Below are 17,213 nucleotides of genomic sequence, written 5' to 3' on the forward strand. Positions count from 1 at the left end.
GGTTCGCCAATGACATTGTAATTCTGTCAGAGACAGCAAAGGACTTGGAAGAGCAGTTGAACGGAATGGACAGTGTCTTGAAAGGAGGATATAAGATGAACATCAACAAAAGCAAAACGAGGATAATGGAATGTAGTCAAATTAAGTCGGGTGATGCTGAGGGGATTAGATTAGGAAATGAGACACTTAAAGTAGTAAAGGAGTTTTGCTATTTAGGGAGTAAAATAACTGATGATGGTCGAAGTAGAGAGGATATAAAATGTAGACTGGCAATGGCAAGGAAATCGTTTCTGAAGAAGAGAAATTTGTTAACATCGAGTATAGATTTAAGTGTCAGGAAGTCGTTTCTGATAGTATTTGTATGGAGTGTAGCCATGTATGGAAGTGAAACATGGACGATAACCAGTTTGGACAAGAAGAGAATAGAAGCTTTCGAAATGTGGTGCTACAGAAGAATGCTGAAGATAAGGTGGGTAGATCACGTAACTAATGAGGAGGTATTGAATAGGATTGGGGAGAAGAGAAGTTTGTGGCACAACTTGACTAGAGGAAGGGATCGGTTGGTAGGACATGTTTTGAGGCATCAAGGGATCACAAATTTAGCATTGGAGGGCAGCGTGGAGGGTAAAAATCGTAGAGGGAGACCAAGAGATGAATACACTAAGCAGATTCAGAACGATGTAGGTTGCAGTAGGTACTGGGAGATGAAAAAGCTTGCACAGGATAGAGTAGCATGGAGAGCTGCATCAAACCAGTCTCAGGACTGAAGACCACAACAACAACAGTGTGTAAGCTTAGGGACTGATGACCTTAGCAGTTAAGTCCCATAAGATTTCACACACATTTGAACATTTTTGTAAACAAACACTACTCTCTGTCAGAAATTAGAAGTCAATGTGCAGTACCCCTACACAAAGCACTTTAGCAATGGATATGACTGCCAAAGTACAGTTTGTCTCCATATAGTACACAGACCTTCAAGGGATCAAAAAATATATTTACTAGGTGTTGTATGAGTAGGAAAGCCTGCTGTATAGTCACCTCCAGCACTGTCAGTTTACCAATAATGGAATAATATTTCCTAAACTCACTCTGGAAGTGAATAAGGAGCTGTTTGTAATTGAGAATTCCCGTAAGGCAGCTGCTCACTCTATACTCTTATTATATTCTTGTGCAGTTGGCACATGAACACCATACTAACAACTCAGGCATCTATGGTCATTCCCTGCTATCAGGTAGTAAGTATATTGATATCATTACTCTTGCAATGTCTTTAACTGTCCTAGTGAGATGTCAACATGGTATAACACAGGCCAATTCAGCTCTAATGCTCTAAAATGAACTGTGGAATACTCCTTGTCCAACAGATCCTGTTGCTCAAGATGAACAGACAGACAGACTCATACAGCAGCACCTAAAGATGTCAACTGCGGCTTAAGCAGTTGACATTACCCTAAAAAACAAATTATAGAGCAATGCTACATGAAAGGAATACAAAGTAAAGAAAATATTTAACAAAAAACTCCATTGCAGGTAAGTAATATGTCATTTGGCTTCTGAAATCTGTCATTTTCCTTTCCAAACAAGAGAATAATCTGCCTTGTTAATGGAGAGTATATTCTTCACTGCAAATTCCTCAATAAATTATATTTTCATTGTTTTTTATTGTCTTCATGGTCAAGAAAAAAGTTCATAACATTATATAGATCTCAAGATATACATAATCTGTATTGTATGTTTTATTTGCAAAAAGGTGCAATTTCAGTGTTTCATAATTAGATTTTACAAATCCACCTATGGAAAAAAAGACAGCTGAGCAATTTCATTTTTATGGTGTTCATTGCTTAGAGTTTTGTTTAAAAAATATTCATGGGCTAGTTTATCTTAGCTTGACAATTATCAATAGTGGTAACTTCTCGTAAATGTAAAGAAGTCACTGTACAAAAAATACGGTTAAATTTCCATTCCGCATTTCACGCTCAAAAATTACAGATTTTCAATGTGTCAAAGTATATTATGCTCTAAGGCAGCGTCATCACACAGAATATATTGTGTAGTTTATTTTTCTCGATAAAAAGAAATGTCTTCTTCTATTAAAGAGCCATAAGACGGTAATGGCTAGCCACATATGTTGGAGTAACTGCAGAACACAATGGTGAAAGTGAATGTTATTTTGATTTCACCAACTTCTAGCCTGGCAGCAGAAGGTATGGCAATAGGTTGATGCCATGTTCTTTGCCTTCCAGAAGACATTTGATACATCTGCACTGTCACTCAGTAAATAAAATACAAGTTTACAAGACATTACACCAATAAATGACACTTTTTAATAATGGACATTTATTTTCTCTCCTGGGCTACCTGTTTTTGAGAAGTTTTGCTCTATTAGATATGTGATAAATTATTCTGTTTTCAAGCCACCACTGCCGTGTGGAAGTATACATTCAAACTTTAAGTTTATAGCAACATACAAGGTGGGTTCCATAAACAATGTGACCAAATTCATAAATAATTTTTTATTCAATGTATTTGTACAAATAGTCAAAAATTTTCGAAATAGCACCCTCACCCTCCTGCATCAATACACTCCTGGAGGCAGTGTTTTCAATACTGGAAAACATTCTGTGGAATATTCTTTAGAGGTGATGTAACACGAGCCTGGATGTTTTCAGTCGTGTCTCAATGTTTCCCTTTCAGTGAGGGGGGGGGGGGGGGGTCTGAAATTTAGGTCAGAACTGTAGGGAGGATGAGGAAGCAAGAAATTTGTGACAATGAAGACACTGTGGCTTCGTTCGTTTTCATGATGCAGTTTCTACTCATCCTTGATGTTGTTTTGGCAATGGGTGAGCGTCCTTTTCAGTTTTTTGAGCTCTTTCAAACAGAAAGCTGCATTTACAGTACAGTGGTCCCAGTTGGTAGAAATTCAATGGTTCCAATGTCAAAGGTGACAATGAGCATGTTTTGACCCTAGGCCTGTTTATGCATGGACAGGCGACATTTGGATGTGCTACTCAGAACTCTTGTCTTATTGCCTTCACGCTATACATGATAATACATGGTCATCACCAGGGCTAACAAAGTTTAACAGTTTTGGATCATCTTCGCACATTTCCAAGAGTTCTTGGCACTGGAGCACTCACATGTCCATTCGTTCATCAGTCAACATTTTGTGGATTCTTGTGTTCAAATCTTCTGTTACAAAACAATAAACAGAGTTTTTTTTTTTTTTTTAAATCATGGTTAGAGTTTCTGCTATCAATTGAAGACTCAACCATTTGTCAGAATTCAAACAACCATGCACACACATCACATTTTTGCCAGTTTGGGAGGTTAATTGACATCTGCTGTGGGCATTGTCGGCGACCTCTTCTTGGCCCTCTCTGAACGACTTGTGCCATTGGATAACTTATAATTTGGACAAGTAGTCACTCTCGAAGGCTTGCTGAATTGATGGAAATGTTTCAACAGTGGTCTTCCCAAGTTTAATGCAAAATTGGATAGCATAACTTTGCTCCCAGAAACGATTCATGGCAAAGTTTCCTAACCTCAAAATGGGGTTCACGGGAATGCACGTCCTGACTCTCCAGCAGCTTGGTGGTGACTGATACCAGACACATTTTGAAGTTAACACCCTCCCTCTATCTAGCCCAGCAAGTTACAATGTGTCAGGAAACAATTGGTTGCATTTTTTATGGAATGCATCTTGTATTAAATTAAATACTTACCTTTCTTCATTATAATTACTTTTGAACATTAAAACTCAAATATAAAGCCTAAATATGTCTATCTGTGCTTCATGCAGTTCCTGATTCAGATGAGTTTGCCAAAGAGTACGATGTGATGGACAGCAACAAGAAACAGGTCCCACGGGGTGACCATTCAGGTATTCCTGTGCAACAGTCACTAGCATCTATTGATCATGGACAAACTCTGTAGACACTAACAGCAGACAAGAAGATATATGGTATCCACACCTTATCTAAGAACTTCAGCATCAAATATAAATCATTTCAGTAATCACAGTTCTTATTCCATCTTGGACTTTCATTGTTTGATCTAACCTTCTTAGTAAAGCAAAATATAACACTGGGAAAGGTATAAAAACCATTTTTCAGCACAATACTCCTTCACAGTGTTGGAACTATGAGCTATGCAACAGAAAACTTCTGCAAGTACCAACACCGATGTGATGACGTAAGTGATAACTGCAGCTGGCATGAGCACACTGTGATTGGGTTACTGAACAAAGAAAATGTGTTACTCAACTGAGTTAATCATTCCAGCTATAACATTATTCTCTGTATGTGGATGTCATGGTTCACTGTATTCAAGGAGAAAAACATCTTGACACATGCACTGTAAAAACCTGCAGGCATGTGGGGGCAACTACTATACTGGTACAATGGGGCTCATTCAGCTGAGCCTCTCTACCACATCTGGGTGTTGAATATGGCAATCCGAAAGGAATGGATTCCATTAACAATCTTGTTGATCACATGTATGCTTCCCCAAAGGACTAACATTTTAGCACAACTGTCCATCTCTCAAACTCAAAACTGTTCTCTAGCAGTTCAAGGAGCATGGTGACGAATTTCATTTGTTCTAATCCCCTGAGTCACCAGACATCCACAATACTGAATACATGCGTGTGATGTAATTGAGTTTCAACTTGGAAAACAAAAGACCCCTCTTTTAACAGAATGGATTTACGTGATGTATATTGGCATCTGCCACTTACATCTGGCAACAGAGAGACTTTGCAGAATCTATGCTATGAAGAATAAGCAGCTGCTTTACATTCAAATAGTGGACCTACGTGCTATGAGGAGGCACACAACAATGATCTGGCTGATCATTGTTTGTTACATAATGCCCCCCCGATTGTTTTTCATTGAAACAGCCAGCCTTCACAGATCTGAAGTGATGAAATTTAGTCTGAGTTTTTCCATGTAAGTTCACAATACACAATGAAAACTCGACTTCCTTGCATTACAGAGAAGAAAGAGAATACAATATAAAGATAGTTATTGTTATTGGTGTTGTTGTTGTTGTTGTTGTCGTCGTCGTCGTCGTCGTCGTCTTCTTCAGTCCGAGGGCTGGTTAGATGCAGCTCTCCACACTAGTGTATCCTGTGCAAAATACTTCATCTCTGAATAATTACTGCAACCTACATCCATTTGAACCTGCTTGTTGTACTCAAGCCTCAGTCTCCCTCTACAATTTTTACCCCCCACACTTCCTTCCATAACCAATTTGATGATTCCTTGTTGCCTCCTCAAGTATGTCCTATCCACAAATCACTTCTTTTGGCCAAGTTGTGCCATAACTTTCTTTTTTCCTCAGTTCAGTTCAGTACCATCTGATTAGTTACTCTGCCTACCCATCTAATCTTCAGCCTCCTCCTGTAGCACATTTCAAAAGCTTATATTCTTGTTTTGTCCATCTCCTCATTGTTACTTTTCACTTCCACACAATGCTACACTACAGAGAAATATCTTCAGAAAAGACATCCAAACACTTTAATTTGTATTCAGTGTTACCAAATTTCTCTTTTTCAGAAATACTTTTCTTGTTATGGCCAGTCTGCATTTTTTGCAGACTATCAAAACTCATCTACCACTTTCATTCCTCATTTGCTAATCTATTTCTCTCAGCATCATTCAGTTTAATTAAACTTCATTCAATTACCATTGTTTTACTTTTGTTGACATTCATTTCATAAGCTTTTTTCAAGACACTATCCTTTCCATTTATCTGCTCTTCCACATCTAGTGCTGTGTCTGACAGAAATACAATGTCATCAGCTTGACCTGAAATTTTATATTTCTTCTCCAGGAACTTTAATCCACATTCCATATTTCTCCTTTGTTTCTTTTACTGCTTGTTCAAGGTACAAATTGGTGGAGGGAGGGGGGGGGGGGATAGGGACAGGGATAGGCTATGACCCATTCTCGCTCCCTTTTCAACTACTACTTACCTTTTATGCCGTTCAACTCTTATAATTGCAGCCTGCTTTTTGTCTAGGTTGTAGATAACTTTTCATTCCGTGTATTTTACCATTTGTCTTTATTCAAGTGTGATATATAGCTACCATTTTCTTAATACTCTTCAATGAGATGAGCAAGTGAGGAGTGAACAGATACCATCAATGTTAGACTTTATGCTATATCTTGATTAAGTGGTAGACTTCACAAGTGACAGTTGGAAGTATATAATGTAATGGTTACTTCATTTCACTCTTTCATATGGTGGAATGCACACAACACAACATCTAAGCTTCACACTACAGTTTTTGAATCACCATTATCATCATCATCATCAGCAGCAGCAGCAGCAGCAGCAGCAGCAGCATACGCACACACACACTTCCAGCTTTACTGCTCCGGCGAACAGACTTTTTTGCTGAGTTTTTGATTGCAATGGAAAAACAATCCCAAACACAAAAACTTCAAGTTTTATTGCACTCAAGACAGCCCATTTGCTACTTTGGTCATGTTTGGCAAAGGACCACTGACTAACCCATACATAATAAAAATATTACAAGAAATAAACACGTTGACAAAGACTTGAAAGGTGGCAACTATTTTCTCAGTTTTGCTAAGTGAAAGCTTCTATTCAATAGAAACCAATGAACATGTCACATTAGTTTCATTAATAAAACATTAGGAAAATGAAAAAAGAAATTATAACTGTACACTCTCTCATCACAAACTGATATGAAATAGCTAAGTTTATCATACTACAATTTACTTCTTAATTTCTGAAAGTAACAAATTTAATTACATAGACCGAATACAGGACAAGGAAAGAAGAACGTAACATCAAACTGCAATGACCACCAACAGCAGCATTATCTCCTATTGAAGTTCAACATTTGTGTAATTTCACTTAAAGGTTAGATACAATGAACTACCTCTGAAATGTTTTCTAGGATTCTCATGTATGCTTTGTGATGATCAATATACAGTACAACTGGCAATAAATATCTATAAATGTTAAGAGTCTTCCAGAAACCCTCCCACCCTACACAAATTCTAAGAAAATACTCAGATTTCCAATATCCCTTTAAATAAGGATGACTCAAAAATTTCAAAGTGCATTAGAAACTGAGAAGTTAATGACAACTTAAAAGATATAAATCAACAAAAACAATTTACATACCTCTTCAGAACCTCGTTGTGAGCAGATGTACTGCTTGCTGGCTCCCAGCACCTTGGCAACCTTTGCATCAGACTTAGTCTTGTTGCGGTACTGAACTCCGCTGCGTCCCTGATAACAATGCTGTTGCTACACCCACCATACAAGGGACACAGAGAATTCGCACTCTCATCTGATTTTCAAGTCAAACAACACAGCAAAACAAACATACTTCCAAAGTGTTGCATTCAACACCAGATGTGTGTTCAATTGTCTGCAAGTGACTTTTGACGTCTAATAACTATCAATATTACAGTGAGTAAATCAACTTTGATTTCGGTATACTGTACAGTTGTTTGAACTACAGATTGTACACAGTTTAGAAAAATACAAGTATAAAAAGCATGCCATATTCTTCCACTGTTAGTGCAAGACTAATGCTACAATATACTGCTTCATGCTTGAATCCATTAGAAAACTAAAAATCAATATTAAACAAACTACCACAAATAATTTTTGAATGAAGCTTGTACAGATACTACAATCAATTAGTTCTTACACATAATACTAAATGGAGAATGCTCCAAGCACGATTTATAAAACAAAAAAGTAATGTCCTATGTAATGAACATCAAGGAATAATACGAACTGTTCTGTACAGCCAAAATTAGAAAAAAAAATCTGCATTCTCTATCACACAGGTTACAAAGCACAATAAACAGAAATCATAAGGGAAATGTTGCTTTCTGTTGTCTCATAAATGAACTAACTTATTTCAAATTCACAAATGTTAATTAGCATACAATCAAAATAAAATTGAAGATGAACAAAACATGTTCGAAATGCGTTGCATTATGTTAGATTAAGCATAAAATAAAAAGTGACTGGTAGCAGAAACTTGAAATAAATAATTTAATCACAGTCTGCTTTCTGCTTACTTCACTCAATCAAAGTTATACATATATTTTCACTGTAGTAAGGTCTATTTTTCAGCTGCCATACATTTACACATGATTCTTTATATACAGAATTTAAAACATTCGCTTTCCTTTTGCTGTCTTCCACTTCTTCACCAGATTGTTAATGAGGGAGTGAATATAAGACTTCAATGCACTTAGCAATTAGTGGCCTACACAATAGAATGCACTGGAGCTTCATTCTGTGCATTCAGCAACAGTATCAAAACCCTACAGACAGTTAGACTCCTAGAAAAGGGAACCTTGGTAGGAGCCTTCAAGCAGTCCAATTCTATCGATATAGGAATTCTCTTTAAGCAAAACCGCATTTTGTTTTGTCGATATTCAAATACTCTCAATCAGATGCCAGTGATAATTATTCTGGAGAGCAAACCGTATGGCACTAAAGAGGTCTCTGACATGCCTATTATGCTACTTTCAAGAGGTAACTCCAATTCTAGAAGGTCAGATATTTTACCAGCTGCAGTACCACCTGAATATGTGAATTGAATTTGGATTGTTGACCAACTCATCTTGGTGGGACTGCAACTGACAGAGTAAGTGGCAGTGCAGTCAAACTCTGTTAACAAAATTTAAAAATCGGGAACTAGCCCCTCAAAGATTACTTAACTGAAGAATTTTTTCCCAAACTCAACCATGTAATTCCAAGAACAATGTTGCAAGATTTTAGTAATAACAAAATTAGCCCAGTAGGCAACAAATGCTCCTTCTTGAGTGGCACAGGTAGTCTACTGGATTTGTGAAGACTAGGCTGAGATGCTATATCATAAATCAGATGAAATTGGAGTCTTCTGATCAACTGAAACCCATAAATATCAACATTTTTATTGGCATAATCGCCATTAACTTACCCCTAACACTGGGAAAACTCTTTAAATTAGGAGAAACACAAAAAAGAACACAAAAATCAAATTCTAGCATAGCACGAAACAAGACTGCCAAATGTTGTTGTTGTTGTTGTTGTCTTCAGTCCTGAGACTGGTTTGATGCAGCTCTCCATGCTTGTGCAAGCTTCTTCATCTCATCTCCCAGTACCTACTGCAACCTACATCCTTCTGAATCTGCTTAGTATATTCATCTCTTGGTCTCCCTCTACGATTTTTACCCTCCACGCTGCCCTCCAATACTAAATTGGTGATCCCTTGATGCCTCAGAACATGTCCTACCAACCGATCCCTTCTTCTGGTCAAGTTGTCTCACAAACTTCTCTTCTCCCCAATCCTATTCAATACTTCCTCATTAGTTATGTGATCTACCCATCTAATCTTCAGCATTCTTCTGTAGCACTACATTTCGAAAGCTTCTATTCTCTTCTTGTCCAAACTATTTAACGTCCATGTTTCACTTCCATACATGGCTACACTCCATACAAATACTTTCAGAAATGACTTCCTGACACTTAAATCTATACTCGATGTTAACAAATTTCTCTTCTTCAGAAACGCTTTCCTTGCCATTGCCAGTCTACATTTTATATCCTCTCTACTTCAACCATCATCAGTTATTTTACTCCCCAAATAGCAAAACTCCTTTACTACTTTAAGTGTCTCATTTCCTAATCTAATTCCCTCAGCATCACCCAACTTAATTCGAATACATTCCATTATCCTCGTTTTGCTTTTGTTGATGTTCATCTTATATCCTCCTTTCAAGACACTGTCCATTCCGTTCAACTGCTCTTCCAAGTCCTTTGCTGTCTCTGACAGAATTACAATGTCATCGGCGAACCTCAAAGTTTTTATTTCTTCTCCATGGATTTTAATACCTACTCCGAATTTTTCTTTTGTTTCCTTTACTGCTTGCTCAATATACAGATTGAATAACATCGGAGAGAGGCTACAACCCTATCTTACTCCCTTCCCAACCACTGCTTCCCTTTCATGCCCCTCAACTCTGATAACTGCCATCTGGTTTCTGTACAAATTATAAATAGCCTTTCGCTCCTTGTATTTTACCCCTGTTACCTTTAGAATTTGAAAGAGAGTATTCCAATCAACATTGTCAAAGGCTTTCTCTAAGTCTACAAATGCTAGAAATGTAGGTTTGCCTTTCCTTAATCTTTCTTCTAAGATAAGTCGTAAGGTCAGTATTGCCTCGCGTGTTCCAATATTTCACGGAATCCAAACTGATCTTCCCCGGGGTCAGCTTCTACCAGTTTTTCCATTCGTCTGTAAAGAATTTGCATAGTATATTGCAACTGTGGCTTATTAAACTGATAGTCCGGTAATTTACATATCTAACAACACCTGCTTTCTTTGGGATTGGAATTATTATAGTCTGCTTGAAGTCTGACGGTATTTCACCTGTCTCATACATCTTGCTCACCAGATGGTAGAGTTTTGTCAGGAATAGCTCTCCCAAGGCCGTCAGTAGTTTTAATGGAATGTTGTCTACTCCCGGGGCCTTGTTTCGACTCGTGTCTTTCAGTGCTCTGTCAAACTCTTCACGCAGTATCGTATCTCCCATTTCATCTTCATCTACATCCTCTTCCATTTCCATAATATTGTCCTCAAGTACATCGCCCTTGTATAGACCCTCTATATACTCCTTCAACCTTTCTGCTTCCCCTTCTTTGCTTGGAACTGAGTTTCCATCTGAGCTCTTGATATTCATACAAGTGGTTCTCTTTTCTCCAAAGGTCTCCTTAATTTTGCTGTAGGCAGTATGTATCTTACCCCTGGTGAGATAAGCCTCTACAGCCTTACATTTGTCCTTGAGCCATCCCTGCTTAGCCATTTTGCACTTCCTGTTGATCTCATTTTTGAGACGTTTGTATTCCTTTTTGCCTCCTTAATTTACTGCATTTTTATATTTTCTCCTTTCATCAATTAAATTCAATATTTCTTCTGTTACCCAAGGACTTTTATTAGCCCTCGTCCTTTTACCTATTTGATCCTCTGCTGCCTTCACTACTTCATCCCTCAAAGCTACCCATTCTTCTTCTACTGTATTTCTTTCCCCCATTCGTGAGAATTGTTCCCTTATGCTATCCCTGAAACTCTGTACAACCTCTGGTTTAGTCAGTTTATCCAGGTCCCATCTACCTAAATTCCCACCTTTTTGCAGTTTCTTCAGTTTTAATCTACAGTTCATAACCAATAGATTGTGGTCAGAGTCCACATCTGCCCCTGGAAATGTCTTACAATTTAAAATCTGGTTCCTAAATCTCTGTCTTACCATTATATAATCTATCTGAAATCTTCTAGTATCTCCAGGATTCTTCCATGTATACAACTTTCTTTTATGATTCTTGAACCAAGTGTTAGCTATGATTAAGTTATGCTTGTGCAAAATTCTACCAGACGGCTTCCTCTTTCATTTCTTACCCCCAATCCATATTCACCTACGTCATTTCCTTATCTCCCTTCTCCTACTCTCAAATTCCAGTCACCCATGACTACTAAATTTTCATCTCCCTTCACTACTTGAATAATTTCTTTTCTCTCGTCATACATTTCATCAATTTCTTCATCATCTACAGAGCTAGTTGGCATATGAACTGCCGAATGAAAACACACAATTCTGGAAATTACAAATAGTTCAAAAGTAAAATGGACAAAATAATCCTCAAAAAATGGTTCAAATGGCTCTGAGCACTATGGTCAACAGTCCCCTAGAACTTAGAACTACTTAAACCTTACTAACCTAAGGACATCACACAACACCCAGTCATCACGAGGCAGAGATAATTCCTGACCCTGCCGGGAATCAAACCCGGGAACCCGGGCGTGGGAGGCGAGAACGCTACCGCACAACCACGAGCTGCGGACTGAATCCTCAGAAACACACTGTCCGAGTTATGACCGGTTTCATAGGACAGTCTTTGTTCAACAATTGAGATAAAGCCTGTGAACAACAGATTTATGACAGTTTCGTTGAAATGAGGAGGGGGGGGGGGGGGGTGAATGCACGCATTAATGTACATATCATGATAAACCAAAACAAATAAGCCATGGAAAGTGCCAGAGAATATAACCTTCAAAATTCCAAATAATCATGTGAAAATTCCAGGTAGGAAAAAAAGATTGAATACAGGGAAATGGCGGCAAAATTCCATGGGTACAAATGGATGAATCAAAAAAGAAAGATACCGGTAGAGCTGTGTACAAATATAGCCTCAAAATTACAACTGATTTTTAGGAAAAACTTCATAACAAATAAAAATACTGGAATCAATCAACAAGAATGTAAGTGAATTCCATCCTAAATTTGATGGTAGTAAAATCCGGGCAATATAAAAACTCAAACACAAATTAATCAAAAATGCCCCCTGATCCTTTCCGATAGTGGAAAAAACATCCTTGCTGGAACGAAGATTGTTAACAGGTAGTAATATCTTGACACAAGGCATTCCAAACATGGATTAGCCACCAATGAAAAAAATTCACATGATATCCCCCTGGTAACTACAAAAAGCTTCAAAACTTGTTAAATAAACAACAAAACACTATGAGAACTGTTGATACCATGAGATCAAAAAACGTTAAAAGAAATTTTAATAATAAGGTAAAATATTTGACATAGTGTTCAAATTCCAGACAACCAGAAAACTGCAGTGACATATCCATTGATGTTAATAACTATACGAAGTTATAACTGATTGCCTTCTGTACGCAGTGTAATAAGAATTTGAAACAAACACTGAAGACTATCAAGCAGATTTAAAAATCAAATAGATCTTGCAAAGAACAAATTTTTGTACTGAAACTAATTCTCAGACATCAAAAATTTCATAAGCAAGTAATTCATACCTTTATAGATATTTTAAAATAATTTATAACTAAGTGGAATTTGAGTTTCTCTTTCAAATTCTGAAAGAACAAGTACTGGACCTCAAAACCACTGCAGCTGTTAATAAAACACTAAATAGAAGAAAATCTTAAGTGAAGTTCAGGGAAAAATTTTCAGAACATTTTAAAATTAAAACAGGAGTGAGACAATGTGATGGATTATCCATATTACTTTTCAACTGTGTCTCCCCTAAAGTAAACCATAAGTGACATAAACTAAGGCCAGAGCTAAAATTGATGAACCAGTCCAATTAGGAAGGATTGCTTAGTTTTTTCATACTACATGGCAAATAATTCTAAGTTAGAAAATATTATAAAAAATAATCACAAAAAATGCATCTCAAAATAGCAATCAAATGAGAATGTATTTGTGGGGCTGATACACGTTTTGAAACACAAAGGGAGAGACATTAAAAAAAGGAACGAAAGTAATCAGGAAAATTTAACATCCAAATTACTCAGAAGAAGGAACATACAGATTAATAACAATTAAAGAGATTGAAAATTATACAAACATTTATTCGGATACAAAAATGCATGACACAGTTCTATGGGCATATTAAGAGAATGGAAGCAACCAGATTAACTAGAAAGGTTGTGGACTTCTTAGACAAGTGTGCCACACTGACATTAAAGAGGAACAAAATCTCAGAAAGCAAAGGCACTGATATGCCAAATGGGCAAACAATCACTTGCTACCAGCCAGAAGCCTATAAATACTTAGGCATTTTGCAGTTGAACAATAACTAGCATAAGATTGTAAAATAGGAGTTGAGCAAACGCCAGGAAAAGTTTGAAAATCAACATGAATGGCAGCAATACCAGCGAGGCACTCAATAGCTGGGTCGTGCTCACCATCAGATGGACAGCAGGCATTGTGGTTTGGGCACTGGTACTGCCAGGTAATCTGGACAGGAAAACAAGGAAACACTCGATAATTCACCACGCAATCTACCCCACAGTGACATCGAAAGGATGTAGTTGCCTGGAAAAACAAACAGAAGAGGACTCTTGCAAATGAGGCGGACATTGGAAGTTGGCAGACCATGTAAAGACAGCAAAGAAACAGCTCTGATTAAAGTCAACAATAGAAAGCTTCTTCTGGTACGGCAAACCAAGAATCAATATTGGAAAGCTGTACTCTAATGCCAGACTGACGGCCTATGCAATAAAGTATTGCATAGCCAGTTTTTGGAGGAGATTGAAGGCAAAATATATAAAGAAAACACCAGGTCTGGGCTAACAAATGCAACTCTACAAAAGCAAACCGAGGATAATTGTATTATGCACAAGAACAAGCCATTACCATGGCTTCAAAACCAGAATCGTGAAATCTGGAAAAGATTCAAAGTGCAGACTATGCAAAGAGCTGACAAAAGAACTGTTCAAATCTTGAGCTGTTGCAAAATAACTGCTCAGACTAATTACAAGCAAAAGTACAACGATGAGCAACAAATGATCCATTGGAAATCATGCCAAAATTAATATCTGCTGGTGGCAAGGAATCAGTGAGATCACATGCTAGAAAAAGTCGAGAATGAACATGCCAAATCAATGTGGGACTAGTGACTTCAAACAGATCAAGTGCTGGAACAAGAGAGAGAGAGAGAGAGAGAGAGAGAGAGAGAGAGAGAGGGGGGGGGGGTGATAAATATCAGGCAATGCACTTCATTGCAGAGAAACATATCAGGGACTACATTCTTATGTTGTTGTTGTTGTTGTTGTTGTTGTGGTCTTCAGTCCTGAGACTGGTTTAATGCAGCTCTCCATGCTACTCTATCCTGTGCAAGCTTCTTCATCTCCCAGTACCTACTGCAACCTACATCCTTCTGAATCTGCTTAGTGTATTCATCTCTTGGTCTCCCTCTACGATTTTTACCCTCCACGCTGCCCTCCAATGCTAAATTTGTGATCCCTTGATGCCTCAAAACATGTCCTACCAACCGATCCCTTCTTCTAGTCAAGTTGTGCCACAAACTTCTCTTCTCCCCAATCCTATTCAGTACCTCCTCATTAGTTAAGTGATCTACCCACCTTATCTTCAGCATTCTTCTGTAGCACCACATTTCGAAAGTTTCTATTCTCTTCTTGTCCAAACTGGTTATCGTTCATGTTTCACTTCCATACATGGCTACACTCCATACAAATACTTTCAGAAATGACTTCCTGACACTTAAATCTATACTCGATGTTAACAAATTTCTCTTCTTCAGAAACGATTTCCTTGCCATTGCCAGTCTACATCTTATATCCTCTCTACTTCGACCATCATCAGTTATTTTACTCCCTAAATAGCAAAACTCCTTTACTACTTTAAGTGTCTCATTTCCTAATCTAATCCCCTCAGCATCATCCGATTTAATTTGACTACATTCCATTATCCTCGTTTTGCTTTTGTTGATGTTCATCTTATATCCTCCTTTCAAGACACTGTCCATTCCATTCAACTGCTCATCCAAGTCTTTTGCTGTCTCTGACAGATTTACAATGTCATCGGCGAACCTCAAAGGTTTTACTTCTTCTCCATGAATTTTAATACCTACTCCGAATTTTTCTTTTGTTTCCTTTACTGCTTGCTCAATATACAGATTGAATAACATCGGAGAGAGGCTACAACCCTGTCTCACTCCTTTCCCAACCACTGCTTCCCTTTCATGCCCCTCGACTCTTATAACTGCCATCTGGTTTCTGTACAAATTGTAAATAGCCTTTCGCTCCCTGTATTTTACCCCTGCCACCTTCAGAATTTGAAAGAGAGTATTCTAGTTAACATTGTCAAAAGCTTTCTCTAAGTCTACAAATGCTAGAAACGTAGGTTTACCTTTTCTTAATCTTTCTTCTAAGATAAGTCGTAAGGTTAGTATTGCCTCACATGTTCCAACATTTCTACGGAATCCAAACTGATCTTCCCCGAGGTCCGCTTCTACCAGTTTTTCCATTCGTCTGTAAAGAATTCGTGTTAGTATTTTGCAGCTGTGACTTATTAAACTGATAGTTCGGTAATTTTCACATCTGTCAACACCTGCTTTCTTTGGGATTGGAATTATTATATTCTTCTTGAAGTCTGAGGGTATTTCGCCTATCTCATACATCTTGCTCAACAGATGGTACAGTTTTGTCAGGACTGGCTCTCCCAAGGCCATCAGTAGTTCTAATGGAATGTTGTCTACTCCCGGGGCCTTGTTTTGACTTGGGTCTTTCAGTGCTCTGTCAAACTCTTCACGCAGTATCGTATCTCCCATTTCATCTTCATCTACATTCTCTTCCATTTCCATAATATTGTCCTCAAGTACATCGCCCTTGTATAAACCCTCTATATACTCCTTCCACCTTTCTGCCTTCCCTTCTTTGCTTAGAACTGGGTTGCCAACTGAGCTCTTGATATTCGTACAAGTGGTTCTCTTCTGTCCAAAGGTCTCTTTAATTTTCCTGTAGGCAGTATCTATCTTACCCCTAGTGAGACAAGCCTCTACATCCTTACATTTGTCCTCTAGCCATCCCTGCTTACCCATTTTGCACTTCATGTCGATCTCATTTTTGAGATGTTTGTATTCCTTTTTGCCTCCTTAATTTACTGCATTTTTATATTTTCTCCTTTCATCAATTAAATTCAATATTTCTTCTGTTACCCAAGGATTTCTATTAGCCCTCGTCTTTTTACCTACTTGATCCTCTGCTGCCTTCACTACTTCATCCGTCAGAGCTACCCATTCTTCTTCTACTGTATTTCTTTCCCCCATTCCTGTCAATTGTTCCCTTATGCTCCCTGAAACTCTCTACAACCTCTGGTTCTTTCAGTTTATCCAGTCCCATCTCCTTAAATTCCCACCTTTTTGCAGTTTCTTCAGTTTCAATCTGCAGTTCATAACCAATAGATTGTGGTCAGAATCCACATCTGCCCCTGGAAATGTCTTACAATTTAAAACCTGGTTCCTAAATCTCTGTCTTACCATTATATAATCTATCTGATACCTTTTAGTATCTCCAGAATTCTTCCAGGTATACAACCTTCTTTTATGATTCTTGAACCAAGTGTTAGCTATGATTAAGTTATGCTCTGTGCAAAATTCTACAAGGCGGCTTCCTCTTTCATTTCTTCCCCCCAATCCATATTCACCTACTATGTTTCCTTCTCTCCCTTTTCCTACTGACGAATTCCAGTCAACCATGACTATTAAATTTTCGTCTCCCTTCACTACCTGAATAATTTCTTTTATCTGGTCATACATTTCATCAATTTCTTCATCATCTGCAGAGCTAGTTGGCATATAAACTTGTACTACTGTAGTAGGCATGGACTTTGTGTCTA

At 37.8% G+C, this 17,213-nt stretch overlaps 1 protein-coding gene across 1 annotated transcript in view; it reads right to left on the reverse strand.

Annotated features, from left to right (window-relative positions):
- Positions 1-17,213, reverse strand: part of LOC126253699 (dedicator of cytokinesis protein 1) — a 443,179-nt gene that overhangs the window by 218,503 nt on the left and 207,463 nt on the right. The window contains exon 17 of the mRNA XM_049955225.1: positions 7,162-7,269. Coding sequence (XP_049811182.1) covers positions 7,162-7,269 — 108 coding nt within the window. The remainder of the gene's footprint in view (positions 1-7,161; positions 7,270-17,213) is intronic.

Source organism: Schistocerca nitens, chromosome 4 (genome assembly GCF_023898315.1).
Source record: "Schistocerca nitens isolate TAMUIC-IGC-003100 chromosome 4, iqSchNite1.1, whole genome shotgun sequence".
In the NCBI taxonomy this organism is placed as follows: domain Eukaryota; kingdom Metazoa; phylum Arthropoda; class Insecta; order Orthoptera; family Acrididae; genus Schistocerca; species Schistocerca nitens.